We start from the raw sequence: 21,314 nt of genomic DNA, 5'->3' as shown, positions 1-21,314 counted from the left end.
TGGTCCTCCAGCTGTTCCTTTTTTGTACCTTTAACTTTTCCAGCCTCTTATTGCCCCTGTCCCAACTTTTTTGAGATGTGTTGCTGTCATGAAATTTCAAATGAGACAATATTTGGCATGAAATTTCAAAATGTCTCACTTTCGACATTTGATATGTTGTCTATGTTCTATTGTGAATACAATATCAGTTTTTGAGATTTGTAAATTATTGCGTTCCGTTTTTATTTACAATTTGTACTTTGTCCCAACGTTTTTGGAATCGGGGTTGTACGTCACTCGTGTCTCTTTCTTCGAGTGCTTTCGGAAATATCGAACTGAACACCACCACGGTGTCGTAATTACAACTCCAGAACTTGTATCGTTTCTACAAACCTGGTACACGTCAATAACAAAGAAAAAAAAAAACCACAGCAGTCGCCGATACGAAGATGTTAAAATTTTCTTTCAGAGTAAAATAAACTTAGTCACAAAAAAAAACCAAGTAAAAGCACGACATCTAAACTCATACACACGAACTTCCGAGAAATACGCATCATTCACGCACGCAAGATTAATAAAATCAACCACTAGAGGGCACATCAGAGCCAAAACACGCATCTCTGTCCGTGGTTTCTCATCGAGCTGTAAAATATTTCGCAAGTTCTGTTATTGTCGTGAATGTTGTCATGATCCAGAAGAAAATCCAGAAGCCTGGCACTCGAAACAGACTTTCCGTAGGTTTAAGAGTTTTTTTTTTTTAAATTCAAACACTAACTATAACAGGAAAAAACATCAGTGTCTGTGTTTAATAACAACCTATAGTAGTGCACACGTATCCGATTTGTGACGATGTTTGTTTGTTACACGGCCTCCATCTAAGACACAGATTCCCACAATAATGCTGTATAATAGATGGACTTAGAAAACAACACATAAAAAGTAGATTAACAGTTTTTTGTTCTTTAAATAAAAAAGGATACCTCCTGCACCGCTCTCTGCGTGGCTGTGTCTGGAGACTGCGAGTCCTTCAGCAGCAGGAGAACCTGCTGGAGGCTCTGCTCGTCCGGCTGCCACTCCATCCTGCCCTCACGCACACCCCAGCACACACACCCACAAAGACGAGGACGAACATGCACGCACGCAAATAAAACAGAAACACGGAAAACACACACAGAGGACGAATGAGTGCGCTAGACAGAGAACTCTACTCGAAATGATCAGCGATGCAACACACACACACACACTCCAGATAAACCTGGCACACACACACACACACACTGACAGCTCCAGCTACTGATGCTCCAGACTTAATGGACTGAGTGCAATGGTGTGGTGAAAGGAACATAAATAAATAAATAAATCAAACAAAAACATCTCATAATGACTCAAATCAGAACCGGTTTCTTGTGACGGGACATGATGGAAGCAGGTGGAAAGGTCAGGATTGTTAGAAAGTTTAATAAAATTAAAGAATTAGCTAATCTTAGAATAAACATAAACAGAGTGCGAATTATATACATGTATATCACTATGGACCCCGTGTCCTAAATCGACCCCTTATTCCCTAAAAAGTGCATAGTGTATAAAGCAAACGTCCTCCATCCTTTGGACACTAACCTCCTGCAGTGCATTATGGGACTGGATATGTCCCAAACATGGCTATAAAAAGGTGAAAGCCCCTAAGTAGTGCACTACATACAGGAGTAAACACTTGACGTGGATTGGAACACGTCCAAACAGATAGGTTTGCTTTCAGGCTGAATAAAAGAAACAGGGGATAAGTTCAAGTACGAAATGTTAATATTTACATCTTATAAGATATATTATGACAAAAAGAGTGGTTTAATTATCATTTAAAAAAAAAAGTGTGTGTGAGGGAGATATTTGAAAGGAATAATAATAATAATAGCCATCACTACAGGTTGAGTTTTAAAGGGGTTTTAAAAAAAATGGTACGGTCCATTGTAGGGGTGTTTCAAAGTGTAGCTCAGGTGTGTTTTTCTAACCCAGCTACAAAAACATACCGTGTTGTTTCATTTTATAATTACTTACTACATAAAGTGTTTAAGAAATAACCAAACCATTGGCTTTACTTTCTTTTAGGGGTTAATTAGTTAATTAGGAAGTTGGACACCCCTCTATCATTCGCACTCTGTTTATAAAGCCTTTCAGATCATTCAGCGATTATTCACTTTAAATAACATGGATTTTTGTAATAAAATATCTCAGGAAGCGTTTGAGATTCATCGAATTAGTTTAGAGAGATAATCTTAGCCTAATAACTAAACATTACATTAGCTCGGGTTGAGCATCAACATCCCAGCTATTTATCCCGATCAGTAAATCAAAGCAACACGTACTTCCCCTTTATAATCCGCACAACTGCGCGTTTTATGAAAGACCGGAACTTAATTATGTTTACATCGCTCCACAAGTCGTTTGAATGCATGCAAATCACGACACTACCCGGCTTTGAATCTGGCAAGGCCGTTAAAAAAAAAATGGGGGGGAGGCGTTATTTTTTCTCCCATCCGTATTCTGATAAATCGGCATCCTGTACGAGGATTGGTTCGCGATTCGTGACTGGCGCTCATTTCGTCCAATCGGCTCCATGTATTGCTCAGGTTGGAGGCGGGGTTTTGAGGAATACGGGTACGAAATAAAAACCATCGCCGAAGAAGCGGGGGGCCCAATTTGCGCTGTTTAGCTACAACTAGCTAACCTTGTTAGCTGGGTATGAGACCTACGTAAGAGTAATGTGTCAAAAAATCAGCCAATATGCGACGCCAAGTTAGTGACATAACTATAAAACATATAAAGGACAAAAAAAGACACAGAAGAAACATTGCATTCGTTGATTTGCCTTCATATCCATCTTGAAGAAGAAAGCTAGCTAGCCGCGGCTAAATCGGCTAGGTTAGCTAGCTAACATGTTGAAAGTGCCGCCAAAGGCGCTTTTACCTGATGTCGCGGATTTGTCAACACGCCGATTTCCTCTTTCTTCTTCTTTCGTTGGTTTATGGTTTTAGATTATAGTTTAGTTTAATAACTCTGAAATGGGTTTAATCTCCCGTCCGAAATATCTGTTAATCTCGTCAGATTGTTAGTTATTCAATCGCCAGCGCCTCTTTTTTTTTTACTACTGCGATTTTTTTTTCAGTATGGTGCATCGGCACGTACCGTGTCCACTTTCGGCTTCCGTACGTGATGTAGCTAAACACCGGAAAGGGAAAGTTGGCAGGGGTTGTCGGCCATGTCTCGAAGGTGACTCGTCAAATTCCGCGAGAACTTCGAGTTGCCGTTGAAACCTCACTTGCGTTCGGAATTCTCGCGAGATTATTATTACACATTGTCGCCTGTTAGCCGACGCTACGTCAAGTGCGTAAACTCTTGCGTTGAATCATCGTGTAGCGTAGAAACTAACAACAAACATGGCGGACGGTGAGTCTTAGCGTCTCATCTTAGGGGTTTATACGCAAAGAAAATGTTAGTTATTTTGGAAATAACTAACTAACTCGTTTATTTATTATTATTAGTAATAAATATTGTTTAAGAAAGATATTTAAATATTTGTGCAGTCGTTCATAAAGTGGCTAGTTAGCTTGCTAACACGTACAAGTTAGCTAGTTAGCCAGCTGTGCTAATGTAGCCCATTGAATCCCGCCATTGAGCAGTAGTTAGTTAGCATTTGCTGAAATCAGATTAGACTTTATATTATTGCAGTGTGATTAATGTTCTACATAATGCTTATTTTATTGGTACACATTTCAATATATTAGATTTTCTGGATTGTTGTGAATAAAGATCCAGGCCTGGTTGGTTTATTTAAACGGATCCTCCAGCGGATTGACTTTTTCAAACTTTATTTTATATAAAATTAGTCGTAGATTTAAAAAATCAAACTGATTTTTTGAGACCAAATGGACCTAGTTGTTGAGAGAAATTATTATTATTATTATTTTTTAAGAATACTGGATGGGCTTCCTATTCTAGTGACAAGTATTCTCACTTGTGACGTAATAATGGATATAGTGACGTATGCCTGGTGGGAAGCCATGGTCTAAAGCAGTGTTTTTCAACCTTTTTTGAGCCATGGAACATTTTTTTTTTACATCATCTCATTATCTGTAGCCGCTTTATCCTGTTCTACAGGGTCGCAGGCAAGCTGGAGCCTATCCCAGCTGACTACGGGTGAAAGGCGGGGTACACCCTGGACAAGTCGCCAGGTCATCACAGGGCTGACACATAGGCCCCTTTTCCACCAAAGCAGTTCCAGGGCTGGTTCGGGGCCAGTGCTTAGTTTGGAAACCGGGTTTTCTGTTTCCACTGACAAAGAACTGGCTCTGGGGCCAGAAAAACCGGTTCCAGGCTAGCACCAACTCTCTGCTGGGCCAGAGGAAACAACTGCTTACGTCAGCGGGGGGGCGGAGTTAAGACCAACAACAATTGCAAGACCGCAAAAGGTCGCCATTTTTAAGCGACGAGAAGCAGCAGCTGTACAAACGCGAAGTCATCCGTTGTTGTTGTTGTTGCTTCGATGTTCGCGCCAAGGTTTATGCAAACACAGCGACGTAATGACGTGGCTCCCCTTAGCACCGTGAGCTATGGAAAAGCAAACTGGTTCTCAGCTGGCTCGCAAGTTGAACGAGTTGTGAACCAGCACCAGCTCCGAACCAGCCCTGGAACTGATTTGGTGGAAAAGGGGTAATAGACACAGACAACCATTCACACTCACATTCACACCTACGGTCAATTTAGAGTCACCAGTTAACCTAACCTGCATGTCTTTGGACTGTCGGGGAAACCGGAGCACCCGGAGGAAACCCACGGGGAGAAGATGCAAACTCCGCACAGAAAGGCCCTCGCCGGCCACGGGGCTCGAACCCGGACCTTCTTGCTGTGAGGCGACAGTGCTAACCACTACACCCTGCCGCCCATTTTTTTACATTAAAATCCCACGGCACGGCACACCACCAACCAAAAAAAAGTTAAAAAGTGACAGCCTAATACAGTGTATAATAATGACAATTTAGTATCTCAGTTTGTTTATACTCACCCAGTGTGAAACCTGGGGCTGTTTAGCTGGACACAAAGCTGATATCCTGGCAGGAACTGAAGAAAGGTGCACACACTGACGTGGAAGAGTATTTAATTACTTCGCCAGCCACTACATTGCAAGCACAGACGCTCAACGATGGTAAATTATTTGCAGCAACTAAATTTTTCTGGACCGATTAAGTGAAACTGGACAATTTCCTACAGCACACTGGTTGAAAATCGCGGGTCTAAAGGTGAGAAGCAGCTTTGAGACCAAAAGGTTGCTGGTTTGATTCGCTGGACCAGCAGGAATTGTTGAAGTGTGCTTGAGCAAGGCAGCGAACGCCCAACTGCTCTCCAGGCTGCTCTGCGTGTGTTTGTTGTACGTCATGCTGGATGAGAGCATCTGGTAAATACCTATTATGTGATATCAGGTAGCGGTTACTTGGAGTGACTCGGCTGTTTATATATTCTGTGTTTGCATCATAGTTTTACAAGTATTATTATTATTATTATTATTATTTTACCAAATTTCTAGCCTGGCAAGCCAGACTAAATGTGAATATTTAGTCTGGCCTCGATCCATAGACATTTCTGAAGGGTGTGGGAGGAACAACCTGCTGTCTTTCAAACTGTCTCTGTGCGTATAGGCCAACGCTCTGACCAATCAGCGCAACAGTGACTGTGACGTAGTCAGAGCGACAGAAAGCAGTGGGGGAGACCTTGAAATAAATAATTTTTCAAAATGTGTATTAATTAATAAACAGGTTCTAGATATTAAGAAGTTTGGAGATAATGACCACAAGTTTGGAGTCTGTACCACATACTTAACATACACTCTTATGTTTTTCAAGGGTTTGCTTAACCCTTTGGTGACTGACCCCTTGAACATGGTTCCTCCAGGAACGATGACGTTTCAGTCGTCAAGACAACGGAAAAACTAAAATACAAGAGCATTTTGTTTTGTGCACAAGAGCATTGTGACGTATCTTTCTGTTTTTGTATTTTAGTTCTTCTGTTGTCTTGACAACTGAAAAGTCATAGTTCCTGGAGGAACCATTTTCAAGGGGTCAGTCACCAAAGGGTTAAACTGTTTTTGAGAGTTTTTATTTAGTGGTGTTTGGTGAAATAATTTCCCTTAAATTTAAAATAACGGGAAAATAAGAAACAATCAAAAAGTAATGTTTCAAAGCTGTTTATTAATTCTTCGTACTGCACAAACTAGCCCCATCCTTTTGGCTACGAGCGGAGCCAGCTGGTAGATCGGACTTTTGCCATAGCCGGTCGGCAAAACAGCGAAAACGTCCTTCTTGAAAAGGAATGAGCGGAGAGCCTCTTCCTGCTCATGTTTCAACGAAAACCCCAAGTCTAATTCTTCTAAAACTGATTCCAAAGCGGAGCCAAACGCGCGCTGTTCACTAGCCGTAGCCATCTTTCCTGTTGTGCTTTCTCCAGCGTCGCGCAGCTTTGTCGTCACTCCTGCAAAAGCCCGCCCAAAGAATCCAAACAAAAACCTTGCGTTGTGATTGGCGGGCACGATTTGATGCCCGGGGTGTTTTGTTGATATGGTGCGAGGCTAGACACACTCGCAGGCAAAAATATTTTTGGCTGCTAGGCGGGTGGGTCTAGTTTACTAGGCTACCAAATTTCAGTTTTTAAAGGTCCCATGGCATGAAATTTTCACTTTCGGAGGTTTTTTAACGTTAAAATGAGTTCCTCTGACCTTCTTAAGTGGCTAGAAATTTCATAATGTGTAAACCAAACTATGCCCACCCTTTGTCAACATTTGAGAATGGCGCGTCAAAATGGCGCGTTGATAGGCTCTTCCCTTTCCTGCGTCAGCCAGGGAGATGATCCCCACGCCCCCCCCCTCTGGATTCCCACCCACTGTATGGATTGCCCGCCCAGCTCAAAAGTTGCCACCAAACATGGAAATTGCGCTGTACATGGATGTGACAACACAGAAAAGAGTCTGTTTTTACTGCCGACGGGAGAGCCCCTGAAGACGCAGTGGCTTAATTTTATTTACTCCAATAATACGCCGTCGAGTCTACCTAAGACGGTGTATGTTTGTCGGAAGCATTTTCCTGATGAATGTTTCCACAACTTGGGACAGTACAGGGAAGGTTTTGCACATCAACTGTCACTGAAGCCTGGGTCCGTACCAAGCATCCCTGCCGCATCAGCCACAAACACCGAACAAGTAAGTGTATAACTGGTCGTTTTGCCGTGTTTTAAAATCGTGCGTTAGCCTTGCAATGGCTACATTAGCTGTGCAGCTAACCGCTTCCTGCAGTTAGCCAGGTAATCTGCGCTACAAAACCAAAAAGCATGCAGCATGCTCTGTTATAATAGCCAATCAAAACAGTTTTTACAAAGACGCCCACATTTTTTTTTTAAGTCACTCGTTCATTTTATTTGTTTGTCTCGTCTTCTTCCGCTTATCCGGGACCGGGTCGCGGAGGCAGCAGTCTAAGCATGGAAGCCCAAACTTCCCTTTCCCCAGACACCTCGGCCAGCTCCTCGGGAAGAACACCGAGGCGTTCCCAGGCCAGCCGAGAGACATAGTCCCTCCAGCGTGTCCTGGGTCTTCCCCGGGGCCTCCTCCCGGGGGGACATGCCTGGAACACCTCCCCAGGGAGGCGTCCAGGAGGCATCCGAAAAAGATGCCCGAGCCACCTCAGCTGGTTCCTCTCGATGTGGAGGAGCAGCGGCTCTACTCCGAGCTCCTCCCGAGTGACTGTGCTTCTCACCCTATCTCTAAGGGAGCGCCCAGCCACCCTGCGAAGGAAACTCATTTCGGCCGCTTGTATCCGCGATCTTGTTCTTTCTGTCATTACCCAAAGCTCATGACCATAGGTGAGAGTCGGAACGTAGATCGACCGGTAAATTGAGAGCTTCACCTTTATTTGTTTGTTTGTTCAGTAAAAACCCAAACATTTGTTGAATTTATTTTATTTCCTCGCGTCGCACCTTAATGACGTCAGCGCGCGGTATTTTTCCCTTCACGGTTTGTTCCTTCTCTCTCGCCATAGACACCCACATCCGCTTGTTCTGACCCACTGGAGGTAGCGTCACAGTGCTGTTAGCCAATCAGAGGTAACACGTTTACATGTCATGAATATTAATGATAAGAGCTGAAATCCTGTCGCTCTCCCGCCACCCGCTCCTCCACCAAACTAGAACAGCCTGAAACAGGAGAACCACAGCATTTTTTTCACCAAAACCGGCTCACGGCATTCATTCATACTAGAGACCACCGCACAATTAATGAAAAAACGATGCAATGGGACCTTTAAACAAGTATGCCACAATGATGCTAAAAAGAAAGCACAAGCTGGAACTAGACTGCATTTCCACAGAGAAAATGCAAAGTGCCTTGCTCAAGGGCATTTCAACCAGTCCTGCTGGTCGAGGGAATCGAACCAGTGAAGCTGCTTTTCTAACCATTAGGCCATGGCGTCCCACTAGGGCCAAGTTTACATTAGACCGTATCTGTCTCGTTTTCTTCGCGGATGCACTGTCCGTTCACATTAAAACGCCGGGAAACGGGAATCCGCCAGAGCCCACGTATTCAATCCAGTTCGCGTCTGGTCCGGTGCTGTGTAAACATTGAGAATACGCGGATACGCTGTGCTGAGCTCTAGCTGACGTCGTCATTGGACAACGTCACTGTGACATCCACCTTCCTGATTCGCTGCACCCCTCCCTAAACACCCCTAAAGCTACACAAGAACAAGTGGTGAAGCCACCATGTCATCGTCTTGTAAGAATAGTGAAACTTCGTAACCAATCGGCACTTATCCTGATCAAGTTCGATTGCCTGTTCTATTTCTTGATAAGACTCAGGACGGGACGGGATGCGATGCGACATATTATCGCTCATGGACATTGGACTCTTGTCATGATCTTACCTTATCTGTCCTGTCCCGTCCCATCCCGGGGATCTTACCTTAGCTGTCCTGTCACCTGTCATGGTATAGATAGTTTTCACTGACGTCACACCATTCCGGGGAACGCCCCCCAGCCACCATCTTGCAGGGTAAATAAAACGGACCATCGCCATTACCGGCTACGTTATCTCGGACGAATTTATGAAGTTATATAGTCAGTTTTCTAAAATAAAGATCAATGTCGGCAAAATCAAGCAAACGGAAGTATATAGATACATTAGACGACATCTCACGACAACGGTATGCAGCCAAACTGGCCTTGATTGGGGGAATTGACCCCTACGAAGTGGACAAAGATGCATTTTCAAGTGACTATGCAGGGCTGCCATCCATATCGTACCCTGATATTGTGAACTATTTCGTGAATAGTAAAAGTGCCTACACACTTGACGACCTCAAAGCATACAAGTCGCTGGAGTCATACAATTATTTTGTCTGTGGCTGGGTCCGTGAAGTCCACCATATAAAAACAAGTGACAGTCGTGTCCTAATTACAGCCAAGGTATGTAAACATTGGAATTTTAGAGCTCTCAACACTGCATATAAATGTGTGTGTGTATAATATCGAGTTGATTTTAAGACAAATTTTACATCCATTAGTGGTATTACAGTACCATATCAGTATAAACTTTGTAATATAATTAACTGGTATGTAGGCTTGTTACACAATTGATTGTTTATTTAAACAACTTGCCACTTATAAAATGATCGGAGCAGATTTCGCTGTGTCTGGAAGGCTGATAATCCTTGCGGTTGATTCTTGCAAGCCATAGATTTCTCCTTTGTATGCTGAGTTTTTGTTTGCTCGCCTTCGTGCTCCCGTACAGTGGGAATTCCATAAAAGCTCCGCTTGACGTCATCATCTGACCTATTACAACAGCCGTGAATACAACAGGTGTGCACCATTGCTAGCTTTAAATAGTAATAATGTAACTATAAATGTAAATAATATATAAATAAATGTAACTCGCGCGTTACAATGTGTGCTCAGTGACCCGTACGGTAAGCTTGCCCTACAAGATGGCCGCCACCAGGGAATCCCCGACTCTGTGATGTCATGTGAAAACTATCTATAGTTTGGATAACATACTCCTAGTTAGTTAAGAATAATCAAAAGAAAGAAATAACAAACAAATTGGTGCGTATGTGTTAATATTTATTTCTTCTCTGGTCTTCTGCGTTTGCTCTGACACTTTTTAAATTCTTAGCTTTGTTAATTTCATCCAGCCCCAGTCCTTCACATGATGGCTGATACCACTGTTTAAACTGAACTGAAATACGGTTCATTCTCCTCTGGCGTACGGAGAATAATGCCGCTTTTCCACTACCAACGCGGCTGAGTTGGGCTGAGCCGTGCTGAGTTGGGCTGAGCTGTGCCGTGCTGAGTGGGGCTGTTGGAGTTGCATTTCGACTACAACCGCGCTGAACTGTGCTGGCTGGAAGTGGGTGGACACATTGGGTGGAGTTGGCGAAAGTGGGTGGACGTCACGTGATGTCATTAGGTGGCGCAAACAGTGACATCAGTGATCTTTTAAGCGGTAGTCTCACAACCCGGATAGTAAACAATAAACATGGAGGACATGGAGTCGTTAGTGTTGCTGGTCTTGGTGCTGTGGCTTGTTGTCACCGACAACGCCAACAGATACTGGCAAGAGCGTATAGATGAGGCGAGGCGCATAAGGCTTCATAATTCTCGTAATTCTTCTTCTTCCGGGTTTACGGTGTTTACAGATCCCAGCGTGCTCGCGGGGCGTGTGTGGGCATGTGAGGACACTCCTCCTCACCAGTCAGTGCACAGGGGAGTGTCTGCTCATGCTCCCAGCCTCACTCGGCTCGGTTTGGCTCGCTTCAGCCCCACTCCAAAACCGTGCGAGTTTTGGGTGCTGAGTAGGGCTGAAGCGAGCTGAGTCGTGCTGCTCTGAGGTAGTCGAAACGTGAGCCGTGTCGGGCTGAAGTGAGCTGAAAAAGGGTAGTGGAAAAGGGCCATAAGGTAAGGTAGGGTAGGGTCCGTTCCGTCCTGTCTTGTCTCGCGGAGAGGTCACTGCCTGAGCGATAACATGTCACGTCCTGTTCCATGTCACGGGTTTTAGCAACAACCTCTCGATAAACTTCGGAACCAATCAGAACCAGAAACGAAATGAGAGAAACCTTGTTATAACTTTGTAGTATCGGAAGATAATCGGCAGATAAAAAGAAACGAAATTCACCTCGTGGTTCGCCAAGATTACCGATTCGATATCAAGCAAATGGTGTTTATTTTAAGAAAATGTACCTTTTGATTATCACAGCTTTTGTTTGGCCCTTCTGAAAGGTCAAATTCAAGGTTTTTTTTTTTTTTTGCGCTTTTTGGCAGATATGCATGCCAAGAATTCCAGCCATTCAACAAAACATCGAGAAGGCAGCGAAGATAACGTTGGAATCTTTTGAGCGATCTGTTCGGTTTGCAATTACAAAAGTCCCGTGTGGGAATAAATCAGCTCTTTCGGGAAAACTAAAAGTTAAAAGTATAATTGGTCAAACTTGTGCTATTCGCTTTAATACACTTGTGAAACATGATGTGCTTATTAGTACTAAATAACGCTTCTTAGACAATTCATGAACAAGTGCTTGCTTTCTTATTATTTTGAAAATAGATCGAGTTTACAGCACTGGATTTTGAACAAAACGCAGTACAAACTTGGTCACCAAAATCCCAACTCCAGGCCCTGATGCTGCTTCCAGCTCGGTGATGTTTGGAAGAGATGACGCGAGTATCACTGATAACATGATGTGTATATCTGCTATAGACCCTTTTCAGTCACGTGACCTTCGTAAACGCGACCACCATTTTGGACATGTAGCGGACTTTGGCTCGAATTGGTTTGAATGCGAGGAAGGCGACAAACGGAGAACATGCAAGAAAAAGGAGCGAGATGCAGAAAATACCTTCGCTATCCAGCGACGTAGGGCATTTACAGGGCGAGCAGAAGGAGAAATAACAGTAACGACACATTAGCAACGCCGTACAGAAATAACGGTTTATGGCACAGACCCTTTCGGTTCTCGCTCATCTAGCTGCTGCAATGACTGCTTAGACTGCAACAATAATACCTAACACACATTTAAGTATCCGTCGTAAAGACGTGAAACTCGTTGAGTGACGAGTGTGTTCATTGATAAGCTAACACAATCTAAAAGTAGACATACCATCACACTGCCCTGGCGCTGTGTACAGTTTACCTTCTATGGTTTGTGCACTCACTATTTGCCATTACTTTCTCCAACCGTTGTTACAGATTACAGGGAACGGCCTGGATTTAAGAGACAAATACATGTTCCTCTTATTTTGAACACTTATTTGTAGGCAGTGCTTAATTTGTAAAGTGGGAGGTCCCGGAGCGCAGAGGATGAGCGGCTCCGGTGCGGAAAAAAAGAGGAGAGGGGAGGGGGCGCGCGGCGCTGCACTTCTGGGCATGTTTTGTAATAACACTGCAAATTAAGTTCATCTGCAGATATTTTGTGGATGTCGTTTCATGAGAGAAAATCACCAACAAGACAGATATCAAAATCAGACTTTAACACTAAATAAATTTGCATTTTTTTATTTAATTATTATTATTATTATTATTATTATTATTTGTTACATAGTCAAAAGAGGTGTCGGATCACCGGATCCAGTGTAAATAGCTGCCGGAGCCATCGCCCGAGGTTCCGGAGCGTGCTCCGGCTTGCTCCCCTCAAATTAAGCGCTGTTTGTAGGACACTGCCTCTGATCTGTCCTACAGTCTACCAACAGCAAAGGAACACAACGCTAGCTAATGTCGTTAGCTAATAGCTACTACAGAAGAACAAAGAGGTTACAATGGGTTATTTTAGCCTATTTGGTTACACACTCGCCGCCACAGAATGTTAACAGCAATGTAATGCCTTTTCTGGCTAATTTTATTCATCTTACCTCCAACAAAGTGGTCACTACACAAGCGCTGGTATGCCGCTATCCATCTTCTCCGTCGGTCAGCATCTACCGGGATCCGATAAAATGATAACCCTTGCCTTGTTTGTTGATGGTTACTACATCCAGGTGCACAACAATATAGTGGCATGATGGAAGTCTTGCTGAAAGTAAACACTTTCTTTGCTGCCGTTCCTCAGTGTTGGCTGTGGTAAACTACTGGTAGTACACGTCCAAAATGGCAGCCGGGTTTGTCGTGACGTCACGTGAAAAGGGTCCATATGGAATCGGAAAACTATTTTATTTATAAGCAGTGGCCACATGTACACACACAGTACCTGTTAGGGTGCATCAGTCGCCCCCTAAAAATGAAAAGTTCCTCCGATCATGATGCATTTTTGTTTTTATGTTCCTTTTGGTAAGAAAACACACTGGGTGAAATATTTTGACAAAATTCAAAAGTTTAATGGTGGCACCAGGAGCTCAAAGTTATGGAAAAAGCTGCTATTTTATGACTTTTATGACAAATTTCGATCACTTTTCATGAAACATTATGGCACCTTATAGAGTATGGACCCTTTTCACTCACGTGACCTTCGTAAACGCGACCGCCATTTTGGACATGAAGAAATAACGGTTTATGGCACAGACCCTTTCGGTTCTCGCTCATCTAGCTGCTACAATGACTGCTTAGACTGCAACAATAATACCTAACACACATTTAAGTATCCGTCGTAAAGACGTGAAACTCGTCGAGTGACGAGTGTGTTCATTGATAAGCTAACACAATCTAAAAGTACACATACCATCACACTGCCCTGGCACTGTGTACAGTTTACCTTCTATGGTTTGTGCACTCACTATTTGCCATTATTTTCTCCAACCCAGTGTTCGAACTATGCCGATATTTTCGGGGGGTCCCTTTTTTTCTCTTGGGGGGGGGGGGGGGGGGTGCTTGCGCTTGTCTCAGAGCGCAGATCTCCAAACACATGAGAAGCCTATCTTACGCACACATCACGCGGACTCCACACACGCATCGTGTCTGAAGTCATAACTCATCAGGGGAAATCGTGTCCGCATTGGCATGTTCAAAAAACAACCTCGCGTCAACAATGATACCACACGCAAGAAAAAAAAAAACAGTCAGGCTACTCAACACATCTGATCCACAGCAGCACCAAAGCATCACTGGAAATCATGTCAACTAGAGGTCTGCGCGGGTCGGATTTTTCAGTCCCGCTCCCGCCGGCGCCCGCATTGTGCAGTCCCGCTCCCGCCCGCGTCCACAAAGAATTATGATTTTCAGTCCCGCTCCCGCCCGCCATATTTTGTCCCGCTCCCGCCTGCAAATCCCGCATGATGCAGACATTCGCGTTATTTCTCAGGAAAGTTCTTGTCTTGACACAGCATGATGGTGCCCCGCCCCCTACTTTGAGTGGATTTGAGCTTAAATATCTACAGCTCACGTTTATTATTTACCTTGTTTCTGAATTCAGCATGTCGTGTCTCTAATAATAATTGGCGCTGTCAAGTGATTAAAATATTTAATCGCGAATTGCACATTTTTAATCACATGAGAAACCATTGTAATTCTCTGATCAGCATAAAGTGAATGGGCTTGCTTTGTGCCAATGGTGTTTTTTTTTATTGCAAAGCAGAGCTAGTAAGAGAAGTGAATTGATTTACTGCTTGAGTTAGTCTACAACTCTAATCAGAGAGACAGGTTACACAGTGACGGTAGGCTTGACTCAATGCTATCCCAGAAATCCTTCCTGTAATATGCAAATTTGGCCGCCTCTGATTGGACAGCCAAATTTGCATATTACAGGAAGGATTTCTGGGATAGCATTGAGTCAAGCCTACCGTCACTGTGTAACCTGTCTCTCTGATTAGAGTTGTAGACTAACGCAAGCAGTAAATCACTTCACTCATGGTTCTCTTGCTAGCTGGGTGTGAACTGCGAGTCATTAGAGTGATCAAAGGATTTCCCGTTAGGGTGATCAGTGGCAAATTTAAGATGCCATTCCTCACTCAATCTGGCAATCTGACTCTCTCTGCAAATTTAGGCATCTTAAAATGTTTTTATTAATGCCAAATAAAATATCCAGCACAAATTATATATGATAGACATAAATTAATAGTTTATAAATTTTATTTCAAACACGTTTTTAGTTAGCGGGACTGCAGCTTATCACCGCTCCCGCGCGTGCATATGTGCACTCCCGCTCCCGCGCGTGCATATGTGCACTTCCGGTCCCGCCCGCGCCCGCAATGAGCTTTCAAAATTTGTCCCGCGCCACACTGCTTTGCGGCGGGTCCCGCGGGACTCCTGCGGGAGTGCAGGGCTCTAATGTCAACAACCAGTCTTCCATTTCAACACGCGTCAACAAACAAATGGCACCACAAACATGGACGAATCGGTCAGGCTACCAATTCCAAACCCACAGCAGACGAATAATTAAATGCATCTTACCTTAAAGCAGAATCGACCACAAAGGAAGTGTGTTGGCACTGTTGGCACACTTCCTTTCTACTAGTTTGTGTCCCCAACCTGGCAGCAGCAGTCGTTGTCATATCGGTTTATTTTATCTTTGATGTAAACACAACACTTCAGATATGCAAATGCTTCCCGTTACACACGATTGCTATGTCAAACATCATTTTGCCAATATTTTAGAGACCATCCATCTTCTCCGTCGGTCAGCATCTGTCGGGATCCGATAAAATGATAAATCTTGCCTTGTGTGTTGATGGTTACTACATCCAGGTGCACAACAATATAATGGCATGATGGAAGTCTTGCTGAAAGTAAAAACTTTCTTTGATGGCTATATTCCTTTCGATGCTTCGCCGTCGTTCCTCGTTGTTGGCTGTGGTAGACTACTGGTAGTACATGTCCAAAATGGCGGCCGCGTTTGTCGGGACATCACGTGAAAAGGGTCTATACCAAATATCTTGGATACACATTTTTAGTACATATTCTAAATATATTATCAAGCACAGTTTGAGTTTTAGCTGTTCATTGAATCATTGTTCAACTACTTTTAAACAATACAAATGTATTATGAATCACATTAACGCTTCTCAATCCCTTGCAAAGGTTCTTAACCTGATCTCTGGATCACAAGAAATCAATAAATCAGGGATGAGAGTTTTCTGCTTTTCGGCGGATTTCCGCTTTCTCTGAGCGAAAATCGATATTATGCCAAATCCGTTGAGATGTTTTTTTCATTGAGGGGGGTTGGGGTATGTTCCTTCGTGATACTCAAGCGTACGACAATGTTACATGTTTACATTTTCGCCATCTTTAGTCTCGCTAAGTCTCGCGGTAGAATACGTGTTCTCTACAATGTAATTGGCCAAAACATCGCTGGCGAGAGCATGATAGCCAATCATAACAGTTCTTACAAGAGTGTGGGAGAGAACAAAAGCCAATCATAAGTTCTTACAAAAGTACCCGCATCTGTTAGCCTGGCAAGCCAGACTAAATGTGAATATTTAGTCTGGCCTCGATCCGTAGACATTTCCGAAGGGTGTGGGAGGAACAACCCGCTGTCTTTCAAACTGTCTCTGTGCGTATAGGCCAACGCTCTGACCAATCAGCGCAACAGTGACTGTGACGTAGTCAGAGCGACAGAAAGCAGTGGGGGAGGCCTTGAAATAAATAATTTTTCAAAATGCGTATTAATTAATAAACAGGTTCTAGATATTAAGAAGTTTGGAGATAATGACCACAAGTTTGGAGTCTGTACCACATACTTAACATACACTCTTATTTTTTCCAAGTGTTTTTCAAGGGTTTGCTTAAACTGTTTTTGAGAGTTTTTATTTAGTGGTGTTTGGTGAAATAATTTCCCTTAAATTTAAAATAACGGGAAAATAAGAAACAATCAAAAAGTAATGTTTCAAAGCTGTTTATTAATTCTTCGTACTGCACAAACTAGCCCCATCCTTTTGCCTACGAGCGGAGCCAGCTGGTAGATCAGACTTTTGCCATAGCCGGTCGGCAAAACAGCGAAAACGTCCTTCTTGAAAAGGAATGAGCGGAGAGCCTCTTCCTGCTCATGTTTCAACGAAAACTCCAAGTCTAATGGCCCTTTTCCACTACCCTTTTTCAGCTCACTTCAGCTCACTTCAGCCTGACACGACTCGCGTTTCGACTACCTCAGAGCAGCACGACTCCGCTCGCTTCAGCCCTGCTCAACACCCAAAACTCGCACGGTTTTGGAGTGGGGCTGAAGCGAGCCGAAGCGAGCCGAGTGGGGCTAGGGGCATGAGCAGACACTCCCCTGTGCACTGATTGGTGAGGAGGAGTGTCCTCACATGCCCACACACGCCCCGCGAGCACGCTGGGATCTGTAAACACCGTAAACCCGGAAGAAGAAGAATTACGAGAATTTCTGAAGCCTTATGCGCCTCGCCTCATCTATACGCTCTTGCCAGTATCTGTTGGCGTTGTCGGTGACAACAAGCCACAGCACCAAGACCAGCAACACTAACGACTCCATGTTTATTGTTTACTATCCGGGTCGTGAGACTACCGCTTAAAAGGTCACTGATGTCACTGTTTGCGTCACCTAACGACATCACGTGACGTCCACCCACTTTCGCTAACTCCACCCAATGTGTCCACCCACTTCCAGCCAGCACGGTTCAGCGCGGTTGTAGTCGAAATTGCAACTCCAACAGCCCCGCTCAGCCCGACTCAGCATGGCTCAGCCCGACTCAGCCGCGTTGGTAGTGGAAAAGCGGCAATATTCTTCTAAAACTGATTCCAAAGCGGAGTCAAACGCGCGCTGTTCACTAGCCGTAGCTATCTTTCCTGTTGCGCTTTCTCCAGCGTCGCGCAGCTTTTCATCACTCCTGCAAAAGCCCGCCCAAAGAATCCAAACAAAAACCTTGCGTTGTGATTGGCGGGCACGATTTGATGCCCGGGGTGTTTTGTTGATATGGTGCGAGGCTAGACCCACTCGCAGGCAAAAATATTTTTGGCCGCTAGGCGGGTGGGTCTAGTTTACTAGGCTACGCATCTGTTCTATTTTATCAAAACTTGCACATGTTCATCGTCGCTGCGTTTCAAAAATACGTTTCTCTTTCGTATCGGCTTTTTACTCAAAATGCCAAATATAATTGACAAGCGAGACGAAGCGAAGGTACGTGAAATCAATGCTGGTATAAAAAAAAAAAAAAACAGAGACAAGCTGACAAGCTCTTGTCTTTGGCCAAAAGGCTGAAGAAGTCGTCGAAATGATTAAATGAAAATGAGAAGTGACTGTGAACTATAAATAATTGTATAAAGTGTACATAGACATTATCCCATAAACAGCATTCGTTTGATTTAATACATTGAACATGTATATGATGGTCAGTAAATCTGAATTAATGCTGACAGTTTTGAAAACTTAAATATTTCAAAAGACTTTTTGAAATCATATGCAACTAATGAGGACATCGGGTGACCGACCTTTTCTCCCTAAGAAACTTTATTTAATATATGAACATTTTGATAATTAATAAAACTTACATTTAATGTGAATTTAGTTTGTCATTTTTGTTGATCATAAATTATAACCATACCCTTGAATGTAGAATGTGATTTTATTTTGAATTCAAACAATACTCCTATTGAGGTATTTCACCTGACGTCACAGGGTCACGTGACGCCCCGGTGTCCGCCATTTTGAAGGTCAAGCTAGCTAATGTCAACAACATAGTAGCTAGTATGTTACTGTAGCAATGTTTACGTTCAGTCATTTGGATGACTGTTAAAACCTTTCAGTCTCAAGTTTTTCCTTTACTGTATTTACTAGTTTACTGTAATTATGATCCGGCAGCTATTTACACCGGATCCAGTGTAAATAGCTGCCGGAGCGCGCTCCGGCTTGCTGTCCCTCAAATTAAGCAGCGCGCTCCGGCTTGCTCCCCCTCAAATTAAGCAGCGCGCTCCGGCTTGCTCCCCCTCAAATTAAGCAGCGCGCTCCGGCTTGCTCCCCCTCAAATTAAGCAGCGCGCTCCGGCTTGCTCCCCCTCAAATTAAGCAGCGCGCTCCGGCTTGCTCCCCCTCAAATTAAGCAGCGCGCTCCGGCTTGCTCCTGGAGTGCGCCGGCCGAGGTTCCGGAGCGCGCTCCGGCTTGCTCCCCCTCAAATTAAGCAGCGCACTCCGGCTTGCTCCCGGAGTGCGCTGCTTAATTTGAGGGGGAGCAAGCCGGAGTGTGCTCCGGCAGCTATTTACACTGGATCCGGTGTAAATAGCTGCCGGATCATAATTACAGTAAACTAGTAAATCCAGTAAAGGAAAAACTTGAGACTGAAAGGTTTTAACAGTCATCCAAATGACTGAATGTAAACATTGCTACAGTAACATACTAGCTACTATGTTGTTGACATTAGCTAGTGCTAACAGCTAGCTGCTAGTACACTGCTACAACACAGACACCGACCCTAATAATACAGTTCTTGGTCATTGCCTGGTAACAGCAAATTTATAACGGGCCATGTCTCAACAGACTAAGAAGTTATTTCAATGACATTTAATAACATTTTGTTTATCCTGAGGACCGAAAGTAAATAAAAATGTGAACAAACCTTAGCTGTAATAAGATGGCGACCACCGGCTCCAGGGACGACCCGCTGATGTAGGCATGTTACCCAGCCTGACACAAAATATTTGTAGGCATCCAAACCAGGGCTTTGAACCAGAATTTTTTTCCTATTGGTTCGTTCCGAACAGAAACAGAATTTTACCGTTTCTGGTTTTGGGTTCCACCATTAAATAGACGTTCCCGAACCGGTTAGAACACAAAAATTTCGTTCCCGGAACGGTTAATTACGTTCCCTGTCAGCTGTTTAACAAATGGCTATAAAATTATGTCTCTGTCTCGTCCAGCTTAAGCCAAATGTAGGCTAATTCTATTACAACCTTCATTAACTAAGACAAGAAATAATTCAAAACAATTATTATTTCAAATGTTGGCGATTTGGATTCTCAGTATGTCTTCCCATCTACACAAACAGAAAAAGTGCCAAAAATGAAAGAGAATTCGTTTAGTGTGTTACCAAAGGCTAGTCAGGCCCTATGCATTGATAGGCTAACAGAGGTTAACGTCATTTAATGTTCGCGAGCCTCTCATTAACGTGGACAAATATATTGATATCGTGTTTGAAATTGACGTTTTTGAATAACGACAGACTGCAATATTTACCTCTTATTTAAGATGTGGAGACGTGATAGTAGTCCACCAGGCTTTCGTCTAAACGGGGGAACAGGGGCGCTGCGCCCTCTTACTCTCAGCCTGCGCCCCCTTACCGACTCCGTGAAAACATCCCAGCAGCACTACGTGACAATGTGTCTGATCATCAAATACGTTATAATTGCTCCAAAAATATTCCAATCATAGTAGATACACCGCCAGACGGTGCAAAAACAATCCGAATTGGTGTTTTCCAGACTGAGGCGCCATGTTGTTTACTTGTCGTGGCTGCTCTCGCGAGATTTGACATGGGTTACATACAAGGTCGGCTGACTTGTAGAGCGAGATTTCTCGAGACTGAATGACCTTTCACCCACTGGCGCGGGAGCTTTTGACAGAAGTAGTTCGCGAGTTGTTTTTGTTGACACTTGGGCATTTAAAGATGTCATCCCGCAGCACGAAGCGGAAGAAAGCCAAAGACTGTCCGGGGCAGAAGCAGATTACTTCTTTCTTTTTCAATGTTGACAGACAATTTGTTATAATTTCCCTCTCAGATAGCCTCAGAATGTCCCATTGGAGCATTTTTCAAAGGCTTTGCACGGCGGGGGGGACAACCGGCACCATCCCCCCCCGCTTCGCTCCCTCGCCATGGTGAGCGCCCTCATACTAAATTTTTCTAGAAAAAACCCTGGTCCACCCTCCCGCTCTCTCCATTCAGTCAGTGAACGTCACACAGGAAGTGAACCCCAGCGGGTCATAGAAACTTACGCAGGAGAAGAATGACTTTTTTATTTGTAGGCTACGGAAACTTTGAGGAACGAAATAAAAACCAGTATTAACCGGTTACCATTATTTTTAATAAGCGTTTCTGTTCCGGAACATTAAAAATAATAAAGTTTCTGGTTTCGTTTCTGTTCCATGTGAAATAGAAAAAGTTCCCGGTTTTCGTTTTCGTTCCTTGAACCGGTTCAAAGCCCTGATCCAAACTCTTATACGCTTTCAGATCAATACCTGTGTATGGCGATGGGTTTTTAACGACATAGGTATACAGATCATGTGGGCCGAAGTCAGGTAAAGACGAGGGCTTCGTGTACTTCCGTACGTCAGTGAACAATCCTGGTGGAAGCAGGTAAACGTCGTTCTCTAAGCCTGCTAACCTCAATTTTTGCAAATACCTCTCCCTCTGCTCGCCCTGTAAATGCCCTACGTCGCTGGATAGCGAAG

At 43.8% G+C, this 21,314-nt stretch overlaps 2 protein-coding genes across 3 annotated transcripts in view; one reads left to right on the top strand and one right to left on the bottom strand.

Moving 5' to 3' along the window:
- The window catches only part of tnpo2b (transportin 2b), a 43,623-nt gene extending 40,508 nt beyond the window's left edge, over positions 1–3,115 (bottom strand). For both annotated transcript variants that reach the window (XM_060899126.1, XM_060899127.1), the window contains exons 1-2: positions 2,941–3,115; positions 960–1,059 (exon numbers count right to left, since the gene is read on the bottom strand). In XM_060899126.1, the coding sequence (XP_060755109.1) occupies positions 960–1,058 (99 nt within the window). In that variant the 5' untranslated portion in view covers position 1,059; positions 2,941–3,115. The remainder of the gene's footprint in view (positions 1–959; positions 1,060–2,940) is intronic.
- Positions 3,116–3,345: 230 nt separating this feature from the next.
- The window catches only part of dpy30 (dpy-30 histone methyltransferase complex regulatory subunit), a 31,577-nt gene continuing 13,608 nt past the window's right edge, over positions 3,346–21,314 (top strand). The window contains exon 1 of the mRNA XM_060899125.1: positions 3,346–3,420. Coding sequence (XP_060755108.1) covers positions 3,411–3,420 — 10 coding nt within the window. The 5' untranslated portion in view covers positions 3,346–3,410. The remainder of the gene's footprint in view (positions 3,421–21,314) is intronic.

This window comes from Neoarius graeffei, chromosome 18 (assembly GCF_027579695.1).
Source record: "Neoarius graeffei isolate fNeoGra1 chromosome 18, fNeoGra1.pri, whole genome shotgun sequence".
Lineage (NCBI taxonomy): Eukaryota > Metazoa > Chordata > Actinopteri > Siluriformes > Ariidae > Neoarius > Neoarius graeffei.
This window is presented reverse-complemented; position numbering and strand designations above follow the sequence as displayed.